The following is a 25815-nucleotide window of genomic DNA, read 5'->3' as shown; positions in this document are numbered from 1 at the left end:
GTAAATGTACAACTGTTTCAGGATTTAAACATGACATAAATATCTAAAGAGCAAAGTACAATGAACAGATTAGAAGCACAGTGACTTTTAAAGAGGCAATTGGGCAGAAATATGCTTCTCACACCAATCCAGTACTGAAAGAGCTGGAACAAAAACCGACAAGGACTGGATGCAGTTACTGCAATCTGACAGTTTGATTGGGGTGGGGTGATGGTTCTGATGTGTGATGTGAGAACTTTAGGCTCATTGTTTTTCCCTAGCAGCTCAAGGGTTTGTCACCATCTGACCTTGAGTCTTAAGGCCATTGTCAGGAACAGATATGTTGAGTGATGTTATTTATCAAGATTAGGACCCACCTCTCACTCACGCCTAGGGGAAGGGAGCATTCTTTTGGTTCCTTTCAGACATTTTCCCTTCCTACAGGACTAGTATTTTGTAAGTAAAATATAAGAATATTTTGAATACTTTTTATTGTACAGCAATGGTAGAACAAGCAGAATGCTATGCTCAATAATGTGTATCTAAACATTCATGAAGCTCACAGGAGCTTGAAGGCTGGGAACTGCAGCAGGGCTGTACATCCTGCCCATCACATTTGACGTCTGTGTCTGCGTGTGCTAGCCATTTCCCTGGCCCTTTGTCTCTCTCTCCTCGATGATACTGCTGCTATGGTGAAAAATAGAGCGAAAGAACAACAGGATATTGTCCAGTCCTGGTCTGTGTGCCAGCAGTGACAAAATGATGTTTTCTTCTCAGTTTGGAGACTCCTATTGGCATTTTATTAGTCCTGGGCGAGCCTGAACACATTAAGATGTTTTTGAAATTCTTCCAGTTAGTGTGGAAACCCTGAGCCTCTGGGAGGAAGGTGGTGTCCCATGCCCTGGTACAGTCATTCCTGTCCTGGAGGATGACACTCTGACTCATGCAGAGGAAAAGAAGAGTTCTGTTGTAAAACACAACAGGAAGAGGTCCAGTACTGCTGTGTGCCAGAGGGACACCTGCAGAGCTGCCGCAGGGGTGGAAGTGAGCCACGGGCTGTATGGGTAGTGCTGAGAACACTGCAGGGCTGCACAAATCTGACACCAAACTAGGGCACTGTTTTTGGTTTCTGTTCTTTTCTGACACCTGTAGGTAAGTGTGAACTGCTCAACAGACTTCTGCAGCACCTTACAGACTGGAGGAACGATCACATTGCATTCTTAGCAACCCAGATTAATTATAACCCAGGAATACCAACTGCAAATGTACTGAGTTGCCAAGACGGGAGCTGGCTGAGTGCCAGTGCCTGAATGAGGACATAGCATCCCATCAGGACTCCCTGGGAGCAGCAGGTAAGAGCCAGGTACTCATGAAGCAGAGGTGGGGAGGTGGCCAAATGCTGTGGGGTATGGCGGGAGGAGAGTAGGCATTTACTTTGGGGTGGGGATGTTTATCTCATTCAATGCCTGTCTCAGTCTGCTTTCAAAATGGGCTGTTAGTACACTGACACACTTTATGATTTTTAAGAAAATCTTAGCTGTGATACAGTCTCCTTAATATGCAATCAATCCCCAAAATCTGCAATTAATGTGAAGTATAGGCTAAAGCTTCAACTTCTGCACTTCGTTATGGTTGTGTGGGCCACTGTCCTTTCTTTGCTGCACCCAAATAAGGCATCAGTGGCAAAAAAAAAAACATTGTGAGAAGATAAAGTGAGGTGAAAAATTGTAATTGAGCCAGATAATGTATTATATTAAAACCACATAGGATAAAATGGAATAATATGTGACACAGTCTGTGCTAATGTACCCTACAGGCCACCTACAGCTGAAAGGCACATGTAAAAAATGCTTAGAAACCTAAATGGCAGAAACTCCAAAAATCTGCTGGAAGTGTGAAAAGTGATGAAGTGTAAGAAAACCACAAAGGTGGAAGAAGTAGATGTGTTAATTACATAATTGTGGGACTACATAAGAAATGCCTGGGAAGGCAGAAGCTTAGTGGTTGTGAAGACTTCAGCAGGGGTTTGGGAAGAGTGAATTGATGAAGCTGTAACTTCTGTTAAGCTGTAAGGTCTTAAAACACCCCATTCTTTACAAATATACATGTTAGAATATTGTTTTAATGATTTGGGCAGTGGAGAAAAAGTTATCTGAAAGGTTACTGTGTAGTCTTGGCTTTGATTTGAATGAAGATACTTTTAAAAAAAAAGTCAGTAACCCCTAAAAAGTCCTTTTTTATTACAGGTCAGTGAGTTTCTTGGTTGTGTCTCCAGTTCAGGAGTGCTGTGATAATGGTTTTAATTAATAGTCAATACATTCTGGGAAGCTCCAGGATCTCGTGTTCAGTTTCTATTGCTGGTGTACAAAGCTTTTTCTTTTTTTTTTCCTTTCAAGGGGTTATTGCAGTTGCAGAATACCCTTTCTTTTCAGCTTTTCTATGTCTAAGAAGAGTAACTGTAACAGAGGTAAGAAGGAAACTCTTCCACACTGGTGTGCAAATGTTAAGCATTTGATCAGTTGAGCCTCAAAGCTATTTTATTTCAAAATACTAAATAGTTCATAAGCATTGGCTAGGTCTGCTTACAACCAGATCACAGACTGTTAAACGAGGCCTGGCTCACTTCCAGCATTGCTTTTACTACGCCTCTGTAAAGAAACCTCTTAAACTATCTGTCTAGAGTAAACATGGAGGGTTCTTAACCCTGATTTCTGAAGTAAACACGTTGATTTGAAATTGATGCTACTGTTCTGTCCAGGTGTGTTTTAGAATGTTACAGTCTTTGTCTTTAATCTTCTGAAATGTCTATTGCTCAAGACTTTGGTAGATTTTTGGTACAAATTTAAATAATAATCTCTTTGCAGGTATCAGCTACTTTCTGTGATCTTTACCAGTCAATCTGCACAAATCATTCCTTCCTAAACTTCATTTAGGAACTGGATCTTGGTCCTCCTACTGGAGAAATAATTACACTTAACAAGACCTTACTACCTACTGAAAAAGATAATGACTGAATTCCTGGTTTGCTTTAACTGGTGCAATGGTGAACAGCCCCAGCCGGTAGGTAGAGGCACAACTGTCATCCTTTATCAGATTTGAAACTTTGTCTTTCAATTATGTGGAAAACACTTTTGTGTCATGTTGCTTTGATTAGTTTGGGCTAAATAATGCTAAAGCTAAAACTGGAGCTGTTTAAATGTTTAAACTATGTGTGTTTCGACAGTAACTTTGTCTGTATGACTGTTTGCAACCGTCAGGCTCTGACTTTCCACCATTAAAGAAGCCTTTTGCTAAAATTCAATTAGCAGGAATAAAAGTGACTTTGACCCTATCTTACTGAAAACAGTCTGAAACTTAGACTGGCTGAGTCAGTACCAACTGTGGTTGTTTATATATTTTGGCTGTTTGTTTCTGTCTGAAAGCTGCTTGTGCTTTCTGAATAGAGAGCTAAGAGATCCTCTCTCTTACAGAAGAGGCGTCGGAGACTGGACCGGAACATGATAGGAGAACCAATGAACTTTGTACACACTGCACATGTTGGGGCAGGAGAGATGAGTAGTGGCTATTCATCAGTAAGTGTGCACTTCTTGGATAAGCAGGAATCTCCACTCAGTAACACGTAGAACAGGTAGCTAATAAAGTACTAGATCATTTTAAGAGAGAGAGATTTTTCATCAATAGAACAGCATCAGAACAGAAACGTCCTTTGGCTTGTAAATGTAAGATAGTGGGCCAGATATATTTGGCCAGCAGTGTCTTTACATACAATAGGAACCTTTTGCATAAGGACTGTGTGGATGTGCTTGATACTAGGTCCTGATAATACATCACTTTGAAATCAAAGTTGTGCCAGGGTGAGGGATGTGAAAATAAGTGGATTTTGGATGGCAAGACCCACCTCATGAGCTGACTTAAAACAGCACTTAACAATCCTGGGTTTAGTTACTACTTCTCCCTAGTACCATTGGGACCCAGCATTGTAAACATAAGGCTCACCTGCCTCTTTAAATTGATGCTTTTAATAATTGCTCTGGCAACCAGACTTTATAAGATGCATGTTCTAATCAACTTTTTTCCAGGCTGTAACAATTCAGGACCACATGAAGTCTAAAGGTGGCTACACAAATGGCACTTCTGCAGCTGTTGAGATATAGGAAATGGAGAAGGCTGAAATCTGCTCTGTGCTCTCAGAAGGACTCTCTGGACTGTGCTTTCATTCTCTAAGACCTCTTTATCATGGAATAGAGAGAAGACTTGAATTATAAATAGATCAGTGCAAGTTTGCGTGGTCTTAGCATCACAGCTTATGAAGGAGCATTATCATTAAAATGGTCTGTCGTGGTAGTGTTGTAGTAGCATCTGTAATTTTCCACTTTAGATGATGTCCTAGCTGTGTCCCAAAAACCTCACAAAGGTGTCTTGTACGATGGGATTGGATGTCAGTATGAATTGTCAGGGGTTCTGGTCTGTCTTTTCTCCCCTCAAGAAATGCACAACTTGTTTTATTTGAGAGATGTTTGCACTTTTTATGTGGGATAAACTGAATTGCCAAGTATAATCTTATATCTTGTAATATAACTTTGGGCCTGGTTTTTAGATGGCTTACAATGTAATGCATGAAACTGCTGAGCTGTGCTTTGGCATTTTTTCACGTCCTTTGATGGTGAGTGAACTGTAACACAGTGTAGTTATCTGAGTCTGCAAAACCCAGTGAAACTTCTGCCTTGCTGTGATAATGCTTTTGTAGCCAAAAATGGAGGGTGTGCAAACATACCTGCTCTCGAGTCAGGCTTGGGAAAACAGCCATTTCTCTCAGTTCCTGGGCTGTCTGCCTTCCATACATGCACTAGTGTGACTGACAGGCATTACTGCAACAGAGCTAATAGTATGTACCAGTTAATTTTAAGTGATGCTATGATATGCTCACAACTGTGTGTTAATTTTGCATGGCTAGTATTGAATTCTAAACTAACAATTAAGACCACTCTATTACCCATCTGTAACAGTAACTACACAGGACTTCAAGGGATGTATCACTTGTCTTTCTGGCTCCTTAATTTTGAGGCTGTCTTTTTAAAAATTAACTGATTTTTTTTAATGCATATGGTTTAAATAAAAAGTGTGCCTTAAGTCAGAGAGCCCTGTGGGCACAAACTTAAAGAAGATTGTGAAAACTTTCAGGGGAATATTAAATGAGAACAATGTCTTACAGAGTTCCAGCGCTTAATAAAATAGCCATATATATTTAGCCATACCCAATCTACAGTTTCTTTAGTTCATATGCACCTTTCTATTAGGTGATATGGCAAAGCTGCTGAAGTGGAGCTAGACTTTTCCTTTACCAAATCACTGACAACTGCCCTCCAGCTCAAAATTCTGAATGACTGCCAGTGCAGAGACGGGAAGTCTGCTTGCTGTCATGAGATTAAGTAAATACAAGCACTGAAATTGCTGCCATATCAGCACCAGTTATGCTGGAAGTCAGTGGAACTCTCTTTTTCTTGCCCCAGGCCTGAGATCAATTAGGAACCCTTCTTGTTTTTTCTCAGTTCAAAAACCTCCACCTAGCTGGCACATCTTTTAACGTATGATTCTGTTTGTGGCTTGTGATACTTTTCAAATCCAGATTTTTGCCTTTGCTAGATTGTTGGGCTGCCTTTTCTGAGTATCCCTGGAGACTTAAAACATGAAAGTTAGCTTTGTGTTTCTCTATGCATTGAAAACCCAACTCCTCCTCCTCCCCATACTTCATCTTTAAGGGCTAAAGAGGAAGAGAGAATGTTACTGCTTGTAACGGTCAACAGCTGATCATAACATTGTGCTACCACCTAAGAGAAATCTGATATCTATGTCTTACTAAATCCTTACTCTTTAATTAGAATGCATGCCAAACTTTAATATATGTTGAAATTAGTATGTTGGTTGTACACTTAACTTTTTCAAGTCTTTCACGTTGCTGTCTTCTAACTCCAGTTGTATTTCAACATCCTAGTTAAGATGGAGAGGTCAAAGACACTAAATCCTGTTGAGAAAGCATAAAGGGGCCAGATCATAGAAGTTTTTAAAGAATAGATTTCAATTCATCTGCTGTCACATTGACTTCATGTACTCACTGCTCCCCACCTGCCCAGAAAGACTAGTGCTAGGGAGCTGCCATGAAGAAAATGGGATGCATTTTCTTACCACTAAGAAAACAAATGGACCAGAAATTAGTGTTTCTTGAAGACTCATTCACTATGTTTAAGATTAGTGGTGTAAGTGTAACCAGAAATAAAGGAGCTGGTGATAATATCAGTTCTTCTCTCTAAATTACCTGAGAATTTTTTATTAAACCCTTATTTATAGAATAAATCCCAGTTTTTCATTATGCAAACCAAGTAGCACTATCTGGTGTAAAATTAACCAGTTTTCATCAGACACTATACAGTATTATGTAGGAGCATATTAAAGTGTCACATCATTAAAAGGAAATGTTTTGCTCTTGCATTAAGGCTGACATTACTTTTAAAATCTAAACAAGCATCAAAGCATATCTTGGGACTTTGTTGTTTATTTAGCAACCTTACCTAGCTGTAATCTCCCATCTAACTCAGTATAAACCTTTCTTGGTTATAATAAATCTGTTGAACTAGGCACTTGCACTCTTTTCATAGTGTGGAAAGTCTTTCTTTTCTCTGCACTGAAAACCTGGTGGTCAACTGGATGGATCAGCACGGCTTGAACTTCTATTGCATAAAATCACATTTCTCCACTAGAGAGCACAATTTTCCACCAAGTCTTTTCTGCTCCGTGCAAACTGTTACTCCATTGTGGAGGGGGTTTGGTGGGTTGGTGGCTTTGGAGCTTGACTGGAATAAAATGCATCAAATAAGACCAAAGGATCAAATAATCTATGTTGTAGGCCATGAAGACCTCACATCAGGTCTTTTATTTGTAGTTCAGCAGAGTCTCAGCACTGTATATGTTTGCTTCCATTTTTTTTTTTAAACCCAAACAGCTGGGGTGTGTGGGAGTAACTGTTATTTAAAATACTGTCTGTCATAACCCCTGACATTGCTGCTAGGCTTTACTGACTGTTCCATAATGCTGCATCAACCTGCCCTCACTATATAGAAAAGTTATTTCTCTTTTTTCACAACCTAATATGCCTTTTGACCTCCTGTGGAGCAGTTTGAAAACAATTCTGTGTTGTCATACTCTGTTCCAAGTTAGCCTGTAATACAATAATTTGCAGAACTATTCCTTTGTACAGCCTTGTCATATTGTACTATCACGTGCTTCTGTAGTTTTCATTCCATATAGACAAAACCCCCCTCCGTGTCTGAGAGATTAACAGGTACCTTTAGTCCTACTGTGCCAGCAAGAATAAGCACAAATTCCATGGGGATATGTTTATGAAATTCATTCAATGGGACAAAATACAGTAACAGTGGAACAAAAAAATCAAACCTGGCAGTGAAAGAGGATTTCATGGCTGCCCTTGATTTGTGTTTGGATTTACTTTGCTATCAACACCGTAACACTGCTCTAAAAGCCCACCAGTTCAAGATAAGAAGGATCTTGTCTGTCTTTCACAATCACTGTGGAGATAAACTAGATGAATTACAGGAAGAAAACAGTGCTGTGTTACAGAGGTATCACAAAGATCTCCTCTGGTGAGTGGGTTCCTCTAAGGCTTCCAGATGCTTCATGGTTTTGCAAACTTGGTTAGTCAAGAATTTTGGGCAGTTGTTTAAAGCACTGTACTGTGAAATCATTCAGATAAAGTTAGGCAGGCAGGGAATAGGAGGTAGAAGCTGCATCTTCCTACCCTTTGTATCCTCTCTGCAGATGAGCAGAAAAGGGGTGACAAAGGAAAATAATGAGGCTGTAGCTTCAATTGTGCATTCCCGTGCAAGGTGCCCTGACTCACCGTAGCAGTAGCAGTTGACTTTGCTGGTCTTGCTGCAGTTGATGGCTACATGGCCAATTCCACCACACCTACAGCATTTCACTTTGGTGCAGTCTTTTTGAATGTGCCCAAATTCTCCACAAGAATAGCACTTCTGAAAGGAGTACCTGCAGTTCTCTGATTCACTAGATTACGCTTCTAGTTCATGGCTCCCGAAGGTAAACTTGCAATTCTAAAATCTATAGACAATGAATAACACTCTTAAGTGTTAAAGTCAAAGATGTGGAGTCCTGAAATAAACAAATAAATAATCTGGTTCATTAGATTTCAGATTGGCTTCAGGACAAAACCCAAAAACTAATCATAAATAGCCTGCTTTTTCTAAAAGCTCAGAACAAATATTCATTTCTTTTTAAAGCCAGAGACTTGTATTTTTAACTTCTTGCAATTGTAGTACTACTCTTACCATGTACCTTTCTGTCTTAATACATGGGCTGGATCAACAGAGTTTAGACCTAAAGGAGCAGTTAATGCTTGAAATTCAAAGTTGTAGACGCTTACCTCTACAGCTCAATTCCCAGTGTGCCTGCAGAGATGCTCTAAGTGGTTGGTGCTTGGGCTTCTGCAGACAAACTGCTCTTTCTTCATATACAGTTATTTACCTGGCACACAAGGCCCAAGTTTCTTATGTCAGTAGTTTTCCTGCTGATATTCATGTGGTTATAGTGTGTATGTAAAAGGTTGCCTGTACCAAACAGGTTCTCTCTAGAGCCTGGCCTGTTGGACAGTTGGTTTCCTGAACAGAGCCTTGAGCTGTGGAGCTGCTGAAACTTATCACCACAAGCAACTCTGAGTGAGCTTTGTACTTGCTAAGTGGAAGTATAAAGTCTCCTTGTTTGTAGCTTAATTCTTTATACTCCAGGAAAGGTGGTCAGAGAGGCTGATGGGTTGACAGAGAGCTAGGGAAAAACGAGATGCATAAGTGAGACAGGTTTAGAAGCCATGAAGAGTCAATGTGGAATGTGTTTAAAAGGAAGAAGCAGGGACCAGAACATGTGCATGTCAACATTTGTTATCTGCAATGCAGAGGACAGCTTTGTTTATCAATTGGAAAATACTCATAATATGTGTGTAATTGGTATATGGAGGAAACTGGGCACTTAAATGTATGACTAAGCTGGGACTTTGAGACACAGATTGCCAACGTGACTTTAATGGATGGCAGTATGCTCTTCCTGCAGTGGCTTACAAAGCTGTGTTCAGAAAGTCTGGAGCCACCCAGACAGCTAGCTTTGCTCTCAGCAGTTGCAGACTGACGGCACATAGATGTTTGGGAGACAAGACAGCACTTTTTGTTGGGTTTTACCCCCCACACCAATGAATAGCAGCATTTTTCTCAATAGAACATGCAGAGAAAAAGTTAGAATTAATACAAAATAGCAGTAGTAAAAGGATATTTGCCTTCAGTCCACTATGCTGCCACAACTTCAGGGAAATGAACCACATGCATCCGGTATTTAGCTTCTAGGTGTTGGGAGAGAATGGATGGGTTGGAGGTAGAAGGTCATGGAGAATTCCTTGTGCCTGAAATGTCAGGAGGTCACCACAACTACACCTGATTTCCACCAAGACTTTTTCTACCAGTGCTATGTAGAGAAAGGAAACGTGAGGGAAAAAAATAGTTAAAGCACTTTGAAAAAGCACAGACACTACCAGTGTGTGTTCGTGTGCCAAAAAAGCTCCCAAACTGAGGTGCTTGATAATAGTGAACTAGGGCTGCTGTCTTCACCTGGGAACTTTTAGATGAGCAAACTCCAGTTATAACAAACTTTGTCCTTTCAAGGAAGTGTAGGGTGTACAAGGGCACCTGTGGCACAATATGCTTTGGCTTCTGCATCACCTAAACCTAGCTCAAACTGGCACACCGAGCATTGCAATGTGGCTCCCCAATGCCTTGTGGTTGTCATATGATCATATAATCATTTTGGTTGGAAAAGAACTTTAAGGTCATCAAGTCCAACCACTAACCTCACACTGCCCAGCCCACAAAGAAACCATGGCCCTCAGCACCTCCTTTACAGGGCTTTTAAAAAGGACCAGAGAGGGTGACTCCACAACCTCCCTGGGCAGCCTGTGCCCATGTCTAACAACCCCCTTGATGGCAAAGTTCTTCCTAATACCCAATTTAAACCTCTTCTGGTGTAACTTGAGGCCATTTCCTCTCGTTACCTGGGAAAAGAGACCAACTCCCACCTCACTACAAGCTCCTTTCAGGTAGTTGTAGAGAGTGACCATGTCTCCTCTCAGCCAGCTCTTCTTCAGGCTAAACAGCCCCAGGTGCCTCAGCTGCTTCTCACCAGATTTACGCCCCAATTCCTTCACCAGCTTTGTTGCCTGTCTGTCCATACGTTGTGTTTCTGTGCATCTCCTTAGCATGACCAAAATCCTAAAATGCTACACAAAACTGTAGTTCCATTGGAAGGGAGTTCTCTTAACACAGTTTTAATCCTGTATAGAGGAAAACAGATGGACAGGAACAACAACTACAAGGTATGTGTTGAGAGCTCTACGGTAAATTACTCGTGAAATCAAGGCCACAAATCTATATTGAAACTCTTACTCAGTGAACCTTTCAAATGTTTCTTGTTATTAAAACAATGAAAATGGAAAGAGTGTTCTCTTCATAACAAATTTTAAGTTTCCTCTGATATTTGCATAGAAATCCAAATGAACAAAATCAAGGTTTTTATTACTAAGGGCCCACCCTAATTCAGGGGCAAAAAAAGATTCAATTATGTTCTCTGTTGTTTTAATATGTATGTTTTAATATATATGTATATATTTAGATCTTCATCTTAAGTACTGTAGAAGTAAATAATCCATTCTTTTAAGCTGAAATTAGTATGATTGCTCTGGCTTACTGTAAGTTTAAAAAAGACTTAAAATCTTCATTTAAACTACTGAGAAAGAATTTGGTGTGCTTTTAAAGTTGACATTGCCCTGAACAAGTGGATGACTAACTAATTTCAGTTTCTTCATCAAAGAGCTAGAAAAAGTGTTGGGTTACAGGTTTATTTATATTATATATAAAAAATAGTGTATTTACATGCATCTGATCTTGCTGGTGCTTGAGACAGACATGTACATTTTACATAACTCACCTGAGCTGATTCTAAAGATGAATGAAGACTACACTGATAACCAGTAATTAATCTCTTCACAGTGATCTGTCTGAAATTAATGATTTGTGCATCAGGCAAAACAATGGCACTTACTGGAGACAGAAATCCATTTTTATATGCAAGTCTGAAAGTCCAGTCCCAACATGAGCTGAAGCTGCATATTAATGGTGAAAGTAATATACTTGTAAATGCAGTTACTCACATTTACCTTGGCAGCCTTTACTACCTGGAAATATTAAAACCTGACTCAAGACTTTTGAAGGTGTGATACAAGCTTAAAAATATAATTCAAAAGTAAGATTGACAGTCCTTCATTAATGCATGCTAATGTGACCTTGCTGCATAATGGCATATGAGGAAGGCCTTTACTGGTTTCTTTCAACTACTTTAAACTTCACTTTTGAAAATGCATTTGAATTGGTTATTCTCTCTGTTGCATAATACCCCATGCACTAAGGTCTCTCTGGCTGGCATAGATTGGTATCTACTGGTGTTCAGATAAGCTTGTTAGTACTTGAGGAAAGCTGATAGACATGTGTTGGTTTTAATAAACTATTCTTAAACACCAGTCTACGTTTCTCACCAGCAGAGAGAGGTCCCATCAGGCTGTTGCACGTGTCCTTACCTTTGCCATGTGTGTCTTGCAGAGACAGCAGGTTCAGTAACAATGTTCCCTGTATCACTTTAATCAATAGGTTTGTTTCACAGTGCTGTCTTGGTCCAGGCTTCAGCCAAAATGCCATGAAAATATGAAGCACTGAAAGAGATAGTTTATTTGGTTAAGCCACTTTCTTTCTTTGTCACTTGCTTTATCCTGACCTATTCTTCTACCATCTACTAAATTTCTTAGAAATATATTTACTTGCAATGTTTGGGTCAGTTCTTAGAAATTAATCCAACAAATTAACAATTCCTTCATCCCTCTGAAGCTTATGTATTGACTAATGAATTCCCTCTTTACTGATTTTTGTATGCTGTGAGTGTTTAATGAGCAGGATCTAGTCCCTTTTACAATCTTAGTTCTTTAAAAATCATGCAATATGTATTCTCTTAAATACCTAATGCTGACAGCCACCCTTCCACATCTGCCTACCTAACACAGCAACTATTTTCCACTTACGGTATTCTATGCAAAGTTAACAGAGTATGACAGTAATTCAAAGTTTAATGGAAGAGCACACTTAATTGCATAAGGAAATGCAGGGAAGGGAACAGCAAAAGGCAGATTGGTTGAGGTAAGTTTATTGAAAAGCTGAGAGGCTGATAAACTTGAAAAAAACACCAAACCATAAAGTAGCATTTAAAGCAATGAGAGAGCCAGGGGAATGACTTTGGAATGGAAGATGTGTCGGATGTCTTTCCTTATGAGCCAAATTATCTGTGTTTAGAAGTGTGCATATGTGGTAGAAAACAGGCAGGGGAAGGAAAGGATAATTTTGTTATCCCTTTGAAAGGGGTTTCAGTATTTGAAATTATTCAAGCAGTTTACTTTCTGTGCTAATGGTTATTTAGCTTCAGTTTCCACTTTCTAACTAATGTGCCCAAAGCCTACATTAAACATCTCTGGTCCTTAACACTCAAGGAATGCCTGAGCTAAGTCACAGACATTATTTCACGTGGATGTTTTGGTTGGAAAAGGGATGTTTCTGAGTGTGTTGTTGCTCTTCTTTTCTCTGATGGAAGTAATTATGGTGGTACAGAAAGGATGCAATTCTTGGTGAAGATTTTTAGTATCTTACACTGACTATGGGTAGAAGCTATATTGTTCATTCCAAATAAAGAATTTTAAGTTTAAAACTGGGAAAAGAAAAAGGAGGAAGGCTTTGAAGTCCTCCTTCAGGCTCTGGAGATCTCTATAATCTAGTTTTCTTCTGCTTGGGACTGGAAATAACCTACTTTTTCTCATAGTGCTGAAATTTGAGACTAATTCACCTGTGGTTAGTATTTATTACACATTCAAGCTAAAGGTAAAAATCAGGGGCTACTTAAGTTGTGAATAAGTTTTTATTGATGTCCTGAATGTGAGCTGCCCATGCTCTGAGCTAACATTAGGGCTCTTCAGTGCAGGTATTTCTAACCTGCACAGTCCCACAGGACTGGGGGGAATGTGTTTAATGTAAGAGATGTTTACACAAGTATCTTTAAGCATGCACCAAGGCATGGGAGATCAAACCCAACATACACTTTTTGGAGAGCAATTTCCTTTAAATAAAATGAAATACACTCCTAGTATTCTTGACCCATTTTTTTTTCATCTGCAGACAGAATAAAACCTGCTTTGCTTTCCAGGGGAACGCAAGGAGAGGGATTAGGATTTGGTAGGGCAGGACAGGGCCCCACGGAATCTGATCCTGTGAGCAGCTACACACTGGCAATTCAAATGAAGCACTTCTGTGCCCAAAATACACTGTCATGGACATAACCTTAGTTATTTACTGATCACAGAACCTGTAGATTTATTGAAGTTTAATCTATTTTAATTTGTCATACAAACCTTGCTAGATTCAGAAGAAGTTGTCGTAAAGTGTCATGGTTACTCTGACAACAGCACCAAAATAGAAACAATGCAGATGGACCATGCAGGAGTAGGGTTTTTTTTGAATACCAGTTCTCCATGGGATATGAATTAGTAGCTATGTCACGGTGTGCAGTTATCTGTCACAGTTCAAGCACATTAAATTGTTAAGACATGCTTTTGCAGCTTAGCAAATCCATGAGACACCTAAGCCTGTTCTGTTGCTGACAGAAAGATGGATTGCATGTTATCACTGGGAAAAAAAATTGCCTGCTATCACCAAAACATCTGTATTGTTCAAAACACACCTTATTTACAAGTATGTAAAAGTTATTCAGATTTTTACAGCAACAGAACAGCTTACTGAAAAAACACCCTACAACCATAATGCAGTGGGGAATGTTCTCTGGAGACTTTTGACATAGTTTTGTCCTTAAAATACAGAGGGAAAACCATGAATGCAGGAACCTCCTTCCTCAGTAGGAATAACTAGTAACTGCTTTGTGAGCAACTCAAATGAGAAACCCACTTAAGGCTTTGATTTTTTAACGCTGGGCTGCGGCTCGACTCTCATCCTCTTGCTTGATCCTTTCCCCTCGTGCCTCTGCCATCTTGCTCATGGCCACATTGTCTCCTTTCTCCAATAACCTTATGTATCTGCTTCACTGCACTGCTGGCCCTGAGGCAGGCCTCAGCCCCTGAGGAAGAGGCAGGAGGGGACAGCTAAACCAGTGCTTGAAAACCTCCAGCAATAGATGTTGCACAACTTCCTCAGCTGGTAAATCACACAGCTGTTTCACTCTATCTCCTTCCCACAAATCATTCCTGGCGCCTCACAGACCTTTTAATGCTTTCAAAGCTTAGAAGGTACCTCTGAGATGCTCTTTTAAGTGCAAACAATGCAGCTCCCTCAACTTTTTGTTACGGATCACGTTTTGCTGTTTCTCGTTGCTCTCGCTGAAGACGTAGCACTGCCCTCACCACTACCCCTCTCCCGTGGCTTATGTGTGTGCGCCTGATGACCTGGAAAGACAAACAGACGTAAAACACTTAGACGTGTGTGGGGCAAACCCGACCATTTCCCCTCCTGGAGCTGCTGGGTGGAAGCCCGACATCTGTTGACCTCCCAGAACATCAACAAGGTGTCCTCTGTGGCGGGCTTGGGGCTGGTGCCAGCCCCGGCCGTCAGCGGGAACACGCGTAGGCCATCCTGACCCTCCTCGCCACAGCCCCCTTCGCCCCTCGGCTGGGCCCGGCCTGGCGGCGGCGGCGGCAGCAACCGCCCCCGTCGGGCGGAAGAGGAAGTGGCGCCTGCCCGTGAGCCGGCGGCGGCGCGGGGAGCCCGAGCGCAGCCGAGGCCCGTGGCGAGCGGCGGCGGAGGAAGATGAGTGCCGTCGCGCTGCTGTGGGCCGCGCTGTGGGGGCTGCTGCTCTCGCCGGTAAGCGGCTGCGCTTCCCGCACCGCGGGACGCGCGGGGCCCGGCTGTCGGGCCGGCCTGGGCCGCGCCGCGCCGCTTGGGGCGGCCCGGGCGAGAGGGGGCGGCGGTTGGGCCGCGGGTGGGGGCGGGGCCGGCCGGGCCGCCCCCCGCTTCTGCCCCTCAGCCTGCCTAGCGGCTGCCTCTATCCGCCTTCTCCGTCGGGACCCGTTCCCAGGAGGACCCCGAGCGCCGCGGGCGCGGCCGGTCCGCGTATCTGTCGGGCCGGGCCGGGCCGGTGCGTGCTCCCGCCTCCGAGCGCCCGCAGTGTCCCGGGGTGGTTTCAGGCCTGCCTCGGCGAGGCTTCTCGGTGTCTCCCACCTTCCTCTAGCTCCTGCCCTCTCTCCCGGGCACCCGCCACGCGTTCGTGGGTTGGAACAACGTCTCCCAGATGCCTGCACAGATAAAAGCTGATGTTGTTTCTAGAGGTGTTTAAATTAGGGTGCTGGGGAAGGCGGTGAAGCTCATGGTGTGTCAGTGTGTCCAGGCTTTTGGCTCGGTCATCTCAAGTGCCACTTTAGTTCCTGTAAGGGCAGTCTTTGCAGCTTCTTCCTGCACGCAGGTGCATTGCCATGGAAATGTGGCAGATTGCTTTCTGCCTAATGGAGTAGGAAATGAGGAAGACAAAAACCTCTGTAATCTGCTTAAATGCTCCCTCTGTGAAGTGCTCCCTTGCAGTTAGTGAGTCTCTCGTAGCTGTCATGAGTTGTGCTGGGGTTTTGTCGTGCTGGCTTTGCTCCTTGACCCAGTGGTTTGCTGCTGCTGACAAGGGAAGGGGCTTCTGCCCTCCTGTAAGACTGCAGGCCCTGTGTTCTGCCTCCTCCTTTGCGCTACAAACGCAGTTGGAGCAGCGGTGAGCATTAGACTGGGTCATTCTACCTCAAGAACAGCATCCTAGAGACTGCCAGCATGGGGAGTCAGCACTTGGGAAGGCAGGAGGTGTTTGGGAAAGGACCACTGCTGCTCGCAGAGCATGGGCACGGGTTCCCTTGGGTCACAATACCTGGAGGAAGGGAAGGAGAGACAGTTTGTGTATCACAAGGCTGTTGGAAGAAGGGGGAAATGGTACCTCCTCTGTTCATGGCTATTTTTTTTCTTAACTTTTTAATGCTTCTGTGAGGTTTATGTTGTTACTGACTACGTACAAAATACCTTTTCTCTGTTCCATACCGTTGAGTTTCTGGTGTGCTTTATCTGGGTGCTAATTGTGTATTGTAAATACAGCCTTGGCTGGTCTCTGTGACCACCAGTTCACATAAGTTCCAGTATTCTGTGTGGTGAGGTTACTGATGCACTCCAGACCTCAACAGTCAGCTTGAGCTTATATCCCTGCAGTGAGAGGGATGCGTTAGGGAAAATAAGGATTCAGAGATGGCATGAGATGTCTTCTTGCATAAAGAATTATGCAGGAAAAGTTTAAAGGTGCTAAAGAAAGGAAATATGATAAGGGAACTAGCTGTCCACAATAGGAAGAAATTTGTTTGAAGGTGAGGGGCTGTTGGGAATTGCCTAAACCTGAAGGTAAGGACAGCTGTTGCACCTCTGCTCCGTGTGGGAACCTTTTTATGCTGCAGCAAGTCAGCCTATGGAAGCAGGTTAATCTTTTTTGTGGAAAGACCAAGTCTTCTACTTATGTAACAGGATTCGAGATGTGCTTAGTAAGAAATCTTAACTTTGCACGTATGCTGAAAGTAAGATTGATTTTGTACTGTTTAGTGTCACAGCTGACTGCAAGGCCACAAACCCAAACTAGTATTTTTGTCTCATGTGAAATAAGGATAATAAAGCAATTAGAAAACAGTAAAAGTTCATCTGGATTCAATGGGGTTTCAGTGGTGATTTTCCAAAGAGAGGTGTAGCATGTATCCTTTCTCATAATTTTTAACTTCTAAATGTTGTCTTTAGAGCTCAGCAGTGAATATGTGATGGTAAATATCATGCTCTGGGCCTCACTCCCACACCTCATGAGGAAGAATTGTGTTCCCTGATTGATCCCCAGAGAAGGGAAGCTTGCCAAACAAAACGCGTATCAAGCAAGTAATTGCTCCTTCTAGGTAGACTACACGCTTGTGTGGCATTAATACTTGTTTCCTGGAACCCAAAAACCCCTTATTTCTACTTCACGAAGCAGAAAGAGTTTGTAATGGATAGAAACATCCGGGGTTTGCGCCTGTTGGAAGACTTTATTGCTTTTAATTAGCCATTAATTTGTAGTTGTAGGTGAGCACAGTTAAGAGGGAAGCTTCATCAGTTTTGTGTTGATCATAAATCATGGAACAACTTATTTTAGCTGACAACTGAGGACCTGTTGTATGTTCAACAGTTAATGTGTTCAAGCTCTTTGACACAGTTCTCCCAGCAGATGTTCCTTCGCTGTGGCCAATAGAATGGATTCCTCCAAAGTAGATTTTTTGTGATTCAAGCCAGGCAGAGGTAAACCTCTGAAACAGTATCACCACATGTTTGTCTTTTCACTGCAGATCTCCCTTGCTGCAGAATACTGATACACTAGCCTGAAGAGAAATGCCTCTCTAGCACTGTTAATGATCAGCATTGTACATCTGACAAGTATTTGGGCTTTACCCCCTTATCCGTGGCAACTTCTTGCTTATTACCTGTGTTCTTTAAGACAAACATGGAATTTATAACAGGATTTAATTATATACATTTTTAAATCTATTGATACTGCCTGATATTGAGGTCAGTTTCTCACTCAAAAAAACCAGTTTTCTTAAGCTGACACTTCTTTGGGGTAGGACTGGTGCTTACTTGTTTTCACTGCTTTGCAGCTGTAGCTACACCTAATCCCTAGTCTGTTCATTTATCCACTTAGAGGCATGATCTTTATGAGTATATTAACTTGGGGAGAAGTACATATCCCTAGAATTTATCAGAAGCTTTAAAATTCCTGTGTATTGGCAAATAATAGCAGTTGTATTACGTGAGGGACTCTGAGAGTAGTCTTAAGGGACACCAATATTCCCTTAACCACACAAAGTCTTCTTAAAGTAGCCTAATTGATCTCTCTGTGTTTAGGTATTTGATAAAAAATATCCTAAGAATTGTCATATAATACCTTTATTAGTGATGGAAATTCTAGAGCCTGCAAGGAGAGAAAGACTTTAATCCCCTTTTCCATGTGTGGTTTTCATTGCTTTCTATGTGAATTTTACACTGTTTGGCAAGTACAGGATACAGAATCTGAAACGATTTGCCTGTGCTTCGTGATGGTGTTCTACTTGGTGCTATGAACTGTATGTGTAACAAATACATTACATTTGAAATGAGGATAAGCAGCATTATACAGTGGCTAGATTCTTACCAGTTCCCCATCTTGCTCTCAAGCTACCCACCTGTCATGGAATCAATTGCTACATAAAATAATCGGTTGAATATGTTCCTTTTTTCCTATCAGCTCTTCCTCTTCATAACAGCTTTTTTAGGATAAAAATGCCTGTTTGCTGGTACTCTGAACTTTGTTTAATTCAGAACACCCTGCTTTCTTGCAGGTAAGTGCAGATGAGGGGATCCTGCGTGCTTCTGGGAGCGGTGTACCTCCAGCAACAAAGGATTACTGCACAATTTACAATTCTAGTTGGATATCTCTTCCAAAGAGCCTGGACAATGCTGTAAGTAGTTTATAACCATGCTCCCTAAGAAAAGTAAAATGCAATATGAATTTGGGTCAGCTATAAGCAGTCTTGAAAATTTTGGATTAAATAGGTGCTGCACTGAATGTTTACCTTTTTGGGTTGTGTGTTTCTCATCCCCTACTTGCCCTCCCCAATCTGTAGTGAACATTTCAGTGCTCTAAAATGTCAGTTCCTACTCTCTCTGCTTGGAACAGGTTTTAAATATATTTACATATTCATCTGATACAGTTATTTTTTTCAGGTATTATCGGTATGTTTTAAGTTTCAGATTTGGGAGTAACACTGGTTATTTGTTTTCAAACATGTTGTGAAACAGCTTTCTTATATTGGTTCATCAGTTTGATCTGTTTAATTGCCTTCAAAACATGTGGTGGAATAGTAGATTCTCTGGAATGTATCATTATACAGTATTTTCTGAGTGCATTTCATTGAGCCGAACTAGGATGTGAGGCAAAACCAAATTTTCTTCAGAAAAAAATGCTTTGTGTTTGGAAGTGATCAAGGCACTCTTCCATCCCCCCTGTCATTTGTTAGTGGGTTAACTCAGTGGAAAACAGAGTAAAAATCATTTGTCTGCCCCAGACATCTTTGCTGTCCTACTTTGGCCTCTGGGATGTCTTAACTAACTGAAGAAAGCTGACAGTAACTTTTAAGCGATTGTCAATATGAAACTGAAAGTTGAAATAAGGATATTTCTTCTAAAAAAATTCTTTTGCAATATGTTATCTTGCTTGCCAGCTGTTTTTTAAACAAGTATTATGTATCAGAACTCGGGTTATACTGTATATATCAGTGCTCTTTGGGCTTGTGAAGCCTGGAAATATCCCAGAGTGTTGGTTCACTGGATTCCTCAGAACTACAAGCAGTGATATCTTTTGTTTTTTAATACATAATCGTTTTTTTAGATTGAAATTACAGCAGCTGCTGTGAAATCACATGTAGAAACAGCCAGATTTCACCTATATGCTGCTCTAAAGATCCTTTAATATTGCAAGCTGCAAAATCTGCTGCTCTGGTTTTATATTGCTGAATTAATGACTCCTTTCTGTTACACCTCTTTCTGGCAAACCACAAATTAGGGAGTGTAGCGATGTAGCCTTCTGGATTAGTTTGCAGTATCAAATTTCCTTCTTTCATTATGTTCCTCTTCTCCCTTTCTGCAGACTTTCAGGACTCTGGAAAACCTGACTTCCACAGTACTCTGCAGTCCTTCTGATGTTCCTCCTGGCACAATTAAAGACAAAGCAGTTGTGGTGATGAAAGGAAACTGCACTTCTTTGGAGAAAGCAAGAATTGCGCAAAGTTTGGGTGCTAAAATGCTGTTGATTGCGAGCAAGTCTAGGCTGGTAAGTTACAACTGTTTTCTTCCATACTGAAATAGCATCTGATCTGTTTGGTCTGACAGCATTAGCTGAGAGAAGCCCCAAAACCAGAGGATTCAGTCAGTGTGTAGGATTCCAGCATGAATCACTATCCTTCCTCACTGAGGCCAAGAGGGTCATTCTGAGTTAGCTCTGTGCAACACTGTGTTACCTCAGCTAAAACATCTATAGCCGAACTGTATTTTAATCTCTTCCTTGTATCTTTAATTGTGTTTCTGAATGCAAAGGTTTGTCCTTATCATTCCATAACTTTAGTGTACTCTGAGCTCCCTGTAACCTTGGGTGATAGTTTTAGACATGTGACAAAAACGAACTAGGAGAACATAATCCAAAATTGGAACTAGATAAAGATGTTTTGAGGTCTTTGCAGATACTTCTGTTGCATTTTTTGTTCTCTGTTACAGCTGTAACATGTCTGCCTGAATATTTGCAGTTTGTGTGGTTGTGTGATTATCAAGCAAACCTAATCTTGTTTTAAAAGCACAGAGAATAAACCTGGAGTTCTGATTGTCACTTGTAATATTATGAAAGCACAAGAACTTTGTGAATCCAGATGTGTTGGTAGTTACCACCTGTTTTGTTTTAAGTACATCTGTCTTCACTAACCTTTTTCAAAAGGTGATGAATACGCACTTTCTTTTCCCTACAAATACACTGAAATGCAAAAGGATAATCTCTTTTAGGGATCCAACCAGCTTTGCAAATAGGCTTAACATACCACTGACACTGTCTCCTTTAGTCTCCTTTTTCAGATAACAAGACTGATTTTGAAGATGTGACTCTTCCAGTTGCTCTTATAAGATATAGTGACATAGTAGATATGCAGCTGGTAAGTAATATAACTTCAGCATGTGTTCTGGTTTGTATGAACTTAGGTTTTTGAACAAATAAATAATTTCAGATTGGCTATGAAGTCATGGAAGCACTAGTCTTCCTCATTCAGGTTCATTCGAGAGAATGATTAATTAGAATGCTAAGACTGGGAAACATAATACCTGGCTGGAGGGAGGGTAAACTTAGAAGTCTTGCTGCATATCAAGATAAGCAGCTTTCCAATAGACTTGTATACAACTGCAGATGCCTGATATATGTCAAGAGCTATAGCTTCAGAGGCCTGTTCTTTTAGCACAGAAGCTGGAACAGGGAAGCTTGTATCTACTAGTGTGATATCTCTCAGACAAGCAATACTTCATCAGGTTGGATCTTGAGGAAGGTGTAAGGGCTTTTTTGGCTTTGCCAGATGATCTCTGTCTATAGCATGACAGCATCTGTTACAGAGCAGTTAGGCAGTATAGTCTGAGTTTCTGCCTATGAGTTCACCATGAGATGCCAAGCGTATGTCATTAAAATGTGGCAGTTGTGGTATCTCCTAAGCTTTATTAGCAGAGGAGTTTGTTTTGAGGGTATTTGGAGTTTGTTTTCCTTGACATGTAATAATAGGATACAGAGCATTGCAGAGGATTTTAAAAAACCAAAACACAACAGTATCTTTCCTTCAGTGAGGCTTTTTCTCTTGTTATTTTGCTGTTGTTTCGGTTTTGATTGAGTGTTAAATAGCGTTGCTAGGCAGGAGTTCACTGCTTGTGTTTTTTCTATGAATAGAAGAGACTAGCACAAACCTGTATAGTCTTAGCTTCTTGGACTGAATTTGCAAGCTTATGTCACCCTTTCTGCTCTTAATCTTCAGAGCTGTCATGGGAGGTTGTTTTAGGTAAGTACGCAAACTGAAATCCTACCTAGATGTATAGGACTGGTTGTTTACTGTCCGTTCCCATTACAGATTGGTTCTTGCCAAGCACTGAAATGACTGAAGGCTGATCATTACTGTCTTCAGTCAGCCATAGTCTTTGTGAATACTGTATTTTAGTTCAGGTTGTCCTCTGTCTTCAAATTTCTTCCCTCAAGACAAGTGTTGTTTGCTTAGTTGTGTGGTTTTATGATATGCCCTACTGACATGGAAAGGGAAGTACGGCAAGGTTAAGTCCTTGATTTGTTCTCAACACTTTATTGCCTAGTGTTGCTTAGGATGGTGTCATGTCAATCACTTCTATATAGCTGTAGTAATTCACCAAAGTAACTTTGCTAGTAGATTAGTGTGCCAGATAATCTCTCATCCTGCTGTTGAATCACAGAATTCAGTTTTGTGTTATAATGAGACTGACTTAGTAGAAGTTGTGAGGAGCACAGCCTAGACTACAAGTGAACCTTTCCTAGTTCTGATGTAGTTTTTGCCAAAGATTTCTGTCATATTACTGGCATGTGTTGCTTTGAATGATGTGTGCTGCTTAGAAGCTGGCAGCCGTTGTACTCTCCCTCCTACAGTTGTATTTCTGTTTTAACTCATTTCAAGGCTTCTGACTTACCCATTTTATTTAGGAGAGACAGCACCAGTCTGAAGGTAGCTAGTTCATATAAGCGTTCTTTTGACTTTGTCTTAGAAGGCTTCATCTCTGTTACCTTTCACCATTCAAGTCAGGTATATTATGAGTCTTGATAGCACTCTTGCACAGTTTTTATCTGATGAGATCTGTTTGATTCTAGTGCTCCCTGTGATGGAAGCTGAGACTTTTAAAGTTTTTAGTGAAGTGCAGAACAATAGGAACAAAAGTAAACAATCTCTATGGATTCTAATGTGAATTACACTTCATAAGATTTATGAAACTTAAAAACTGGATTATGATGTGTTGGAATCAAATACTGAAAGTCTATAAGCCTTTAGGTTTCTTGGGGGTTTTGGACTTTTTTTTTTGCCTCTGTTCCAGTTGGTTTGGGGGTTTGTTTCAGTTTTTTTATGTACAAGATGATCTAATTTGAGTAGGATTTTTCTTGCCTTTATCATATGTCTCACTTCATACAACTGCAGTGTTTCACTAGAATCCAGTTTTCTTTCTTGTTTTCTGAACTTCCATAACTTCAGGCAAAGGAGTGATCCTGACTTGCATAGCCTGAAGTAAGGTTAATATCTGTAATTGGATAATTTGGATGCTGAAATGATTTTGCTTTCTTCACATATGGCCAGTATATTCCACTACACTACTTGGCTTCCCATTCAGTTTCTTCACTGCCAGTTTGATCTTCCTGTAGCCAAACCTGCCTGGCATGTTCATCTTCTGCTGCTTTTTTTCCCACATGCAGGCTGTTAACAAATCTGTTTTTCTGCTGCATCTCTGAAGTCTGTTTTCACTACAGGATTACTTCATATGCCTTGGCTTACTTTGACTACAACCTTCTTTCCTACCACCTTCCATTTCCTGTCAAATTATCATCCTTTGTTTCTTAAATATCATCTTTCAGTCAGATGGAAGCATCTTGGTTTTACTTTTAAGGTTATCTTTCAACTGCATCCCCTTTTTATTTTACTTTGATCTTATTTTTTTAAGTACTGTGAAATTGCTTTGTTTTCTTTTGAATCCATCTCCAATCACGTTTATGTAAAGTTGTTATTTACTAACTTTCTTCTACCTTGAGTTTTCACCGTGTCCTGTCTGAAGCATCATGCCTGCATCCGAGCTGAGTTTTGTGGTTTCAGGAGCTAGAGGTGAACCTCTGCTGATATCTCAGTGGCTCTGTGAGTTTCTCTTTCAAGTGGGTTGATTCAGATATACTTTCCTGCAGAGCACTCATCTTTGGTAGTACTTAGTATATTTGAGGGATAAAAAGCATTTTGGCTAGAGACACAGCTTTTGAGAAGTGTTGAAACAAAGCAAAGAAGCACCATTTTGCCTTGTGATATCCTTACATTTCCACAGCAGTAATAGTAGTAGAGTTGTTTTCAAACCTGACCATCCTGAAAGGTAGCATAGAAAACATTTGCCTCTTTACAATGACCAAGGCAAATACATAGGTAGTAAGTTGAAAACTTGCTCGGCATTGTGGAGATTAAGAACAGGAAATCCTGGCGTGCCTCTTGTTGGAAAATAAGCAATATAGTTGCTTTGTTGTTCTTATGAACCAACTTTTATGTTATTTTTCAGACCCTTGGGAATGAAGTTAACGTGACTCTGTATTCACCACCTTTGCCAGAGTTTGACTGCAGTATGGTTGTCATCTTCTTCATCGCTGTGTTCACAGTGGCACTGGGAGGCTATTGGAGCGGAGTAGCAGAATTGTGAGTTTGTTCAATGGAACTGCTTAAATTACATGGACTGCAGGTTTTGTGAAAACTGACACTATAATCACTGAGACGTTATTTTCTTTTAGTGCTTGAACACTGCAACCTTTTAAAAATCACCATTGGTCTTTGGAACCTTGAGTAGTAGTAAAAGTTCCTGAGGGATAATGCAGCTCTTGGGAGGAGGAATGAGTTAACATTTGGACAAATTGCCAAATATTCTATAACTAGCATCATAGTGTTCCAATATCTATGATAGAAAGTAGATATTTTACTGACACTGTTACAATCCAGTGATCCAGTGGTTGTATGTAGTGTCTGTGCAACTGCCTCATCCCAGTTGGCTGTGCAGCACTCTCTGGGACATCTCTGCTCCAAACTCCTGTCCCCCAGAGCACTGCACTCTGAAGGCTGTCTGCTCAAAGGGTTGTGTCAGGGTGGTTCTGGACAGTTAAAGTCCAACCAGGCTTATCTACTTCAGTGTTGTATTTTAGCTGATGTAGAAATAAAGCCAGAGGCAATAGCAGCTCTAGGCAGGGCAAGGAAGCAGCAGCAGTCCCTGAGCAGGGAAAGGGAGGGGGTGGAAGTGTAGAATGTGGCAAATACAGGGAAATGGGGAGTGGTAGGGGTTTTTTGCACTGTGATTGAGAAATGTGCAGCTTTGTTCAGTGAAGTGAAACACACTCAATGCACAGAACTGGTTTTAGTTTGGGGTTAAACTGGATATAGGTGGCCCTTCAGAGCATGGCTTGATTCTGCAGCATTTCTTGGGTGTCTGCATGTGCTGAACGGGCCAGTGTGCATTGCTACCCAAGGCTTCCCCTTCTCAGTCGCCTTCTAGTGCTTTGCTCCCTAGAACAACAGGGAGTGGATTGTATGTGATAACAACAGCTTCCTCTTTCCCAGTAGTTATGCAAATCTAGTGATTTTAAAAGAGATTAAAGATGTAAAAGGAGAGGGGATGACATTTCTTTTTTTAAAGGTTTGTTCTGATTATGCTGCTTTTATACCCTGCAGTACTCTAGGGTGTGGCTGCCCTGGATGCTAAAATAACAAATGTGATGCAGTCTCTCACATGGAAAAATACCTAGATGTAATTATATTAAACTTGTTGAAGTGCACCTTCATAAATCTAGGGTGAGCTTTTTTTTTTTAAAGCTGCTTATTCAAAGCATGTCCTCTGAGAAGGTGATTCATCTAAGTGCCTTACTCCTGTGGGTTTTTGTCTTTTGAAGGTAGCTGTTTCAGTGGTGAATTCAGCATTTTGTAGGTAGGTGCTAGGATTCGTCTGGAACATGCTATCTGGGCAGGCTGCACTAGCATCTGTACTAAACAGTAGTAGGGCAGGCTGCACTAGCATCTGTACTAAACAGTAGTAGGGCTATCTGCTCAAACAACAAACATCACAATTTAAGTCTCCTTCTTTTGCATAGTGAAGTCTAAACATGGAGTATACATGCACAGAAATCTTAAGCCCCATTAACATCCCCTCTCTTTCACTTACTCTGTAATTATCAGGTGTAAGGGTAAAAGAACTAGTGCTTAGCTGGCTTCATTCTGCTAACATAGATGGATTTTGCAGACAATACCTGTAGCTGAGATTTTTTTAAACACTGTATAATACTCGT

The 25815-nt window shown here is 41.1% G+C and overlaps 2 protein-coding genes and 1 long non-coding RNA gene across 7 annotated transcripts in view; 2 read left to right on the top strand and 1 right to left on the bottom strand.

Moving 5' to 3' along the window:
- The first annotated feature begins 946 nt into the window (after window positions 1–946).
- On the top strand, window positions 947–6567 carry LOC104562330 (CDC42 small effector protein 2-B-like). 3 transcript variants are annotated; one of them, XM_061999583.1, is made up of 6 exons: window positions 961–1023; window positions 1092–1331; window positions 2376–2446; window positions 2844–3039; window positions 3450–3551; window positions 4059–6567. In XM_061999583.1, exons 4-6 carry the CDS (start codon window positions 2986–2988, stop codon window positions 4131–4133), a joined length of 231 nt encoding a protein of 76 aa, XP_061855567.1. In that variant the 5' UTR covers window positions 961–1023; window positions 1092–1331; window positions 2376–2446; window positions 2844–2985; the 3' UTR covers window positions 4134–6567. The 3 variants fall into 3 exon arrangements, with proteins under 3 accessions (XP_061855566.1, XP_010206680.1, XP_061855567.1); XM_061999582.1 differs by having other exon boundaries at window positions 947–1331; XM_010208378.2 differs by lacking the exon at window positions 2376–2446 and having other exon boundaries at window positions 947–1331; window positions 2913–3039.
- A 3463-nt stretch (window positions 6568–10030) lies between these two features.
- LOC133625722 (uncharacterized) lies at window positions 10031–15004 on the bottom strand. The gene is made up of 5 exons (XR_009819034.1): window positions 14439–15004; window positions 13547–13707; window positions 11678–11809; window positions 11032–11101; window positions 10031–10378 (listed from the first exon to the last, which is right to left on the bottom strand). It is a non-coding gene; the product is annotated as an uncharacterized LOC133625722 (long non-coding RNA).
- SPPL2A (signal peptide peptidase like 2A) overlaps window positions 14666–25815 on the top strand; it is a 26125-nt gene continuing 14975 nt past the window's right edge. Inside the window, exons 1-5 of one of the 3 annotated variants that reach the window (XM_061999509.1) lie at window positions 14666–15005; window positions 18551–18670; window positions 19858–20040; window positions 20816–20905; window positions 24051–24184. In XM_061999509.1, coding sequence (XP_061855493.1) covers window positions 14952–15005; window positions 18551–18670; window positions 19858–20040; window positions 20816–20905; window positions 24051–24184 — 581 coding nt within the window. In that variant the 5' untranslated portion in view covers window positions 14666–14951. The remainder of the gene's footprint in view (window positions 15006–18550; window positions 18671–19857; window positions 20041–20815; window positions 20906–24050; window positions 24185–25815) is intronic. The other 2 variants (XM_061999508.1, XM_061999510.1) reach the window with 2 other exon arrangements.

The sequence above is a fragment of the Colius striatus genome, chromosome 7 (genome assembly GCF_028858725.1).
Source record: "Colius striatus isolate bColStr4 chromosome 7, bColStr4.1.hap1, whole genome shotgun sequence".
Lineage (NCBI taxonomy): Eukaryota > Metazoa > Chordata > Aves > Coliiformes > Coliidae > Colius > Colius striatus.
Note: the sequence above shows the minus strand (reverse complement) of the source record. Positions and strands in the feature narration are given on the sequence as shown.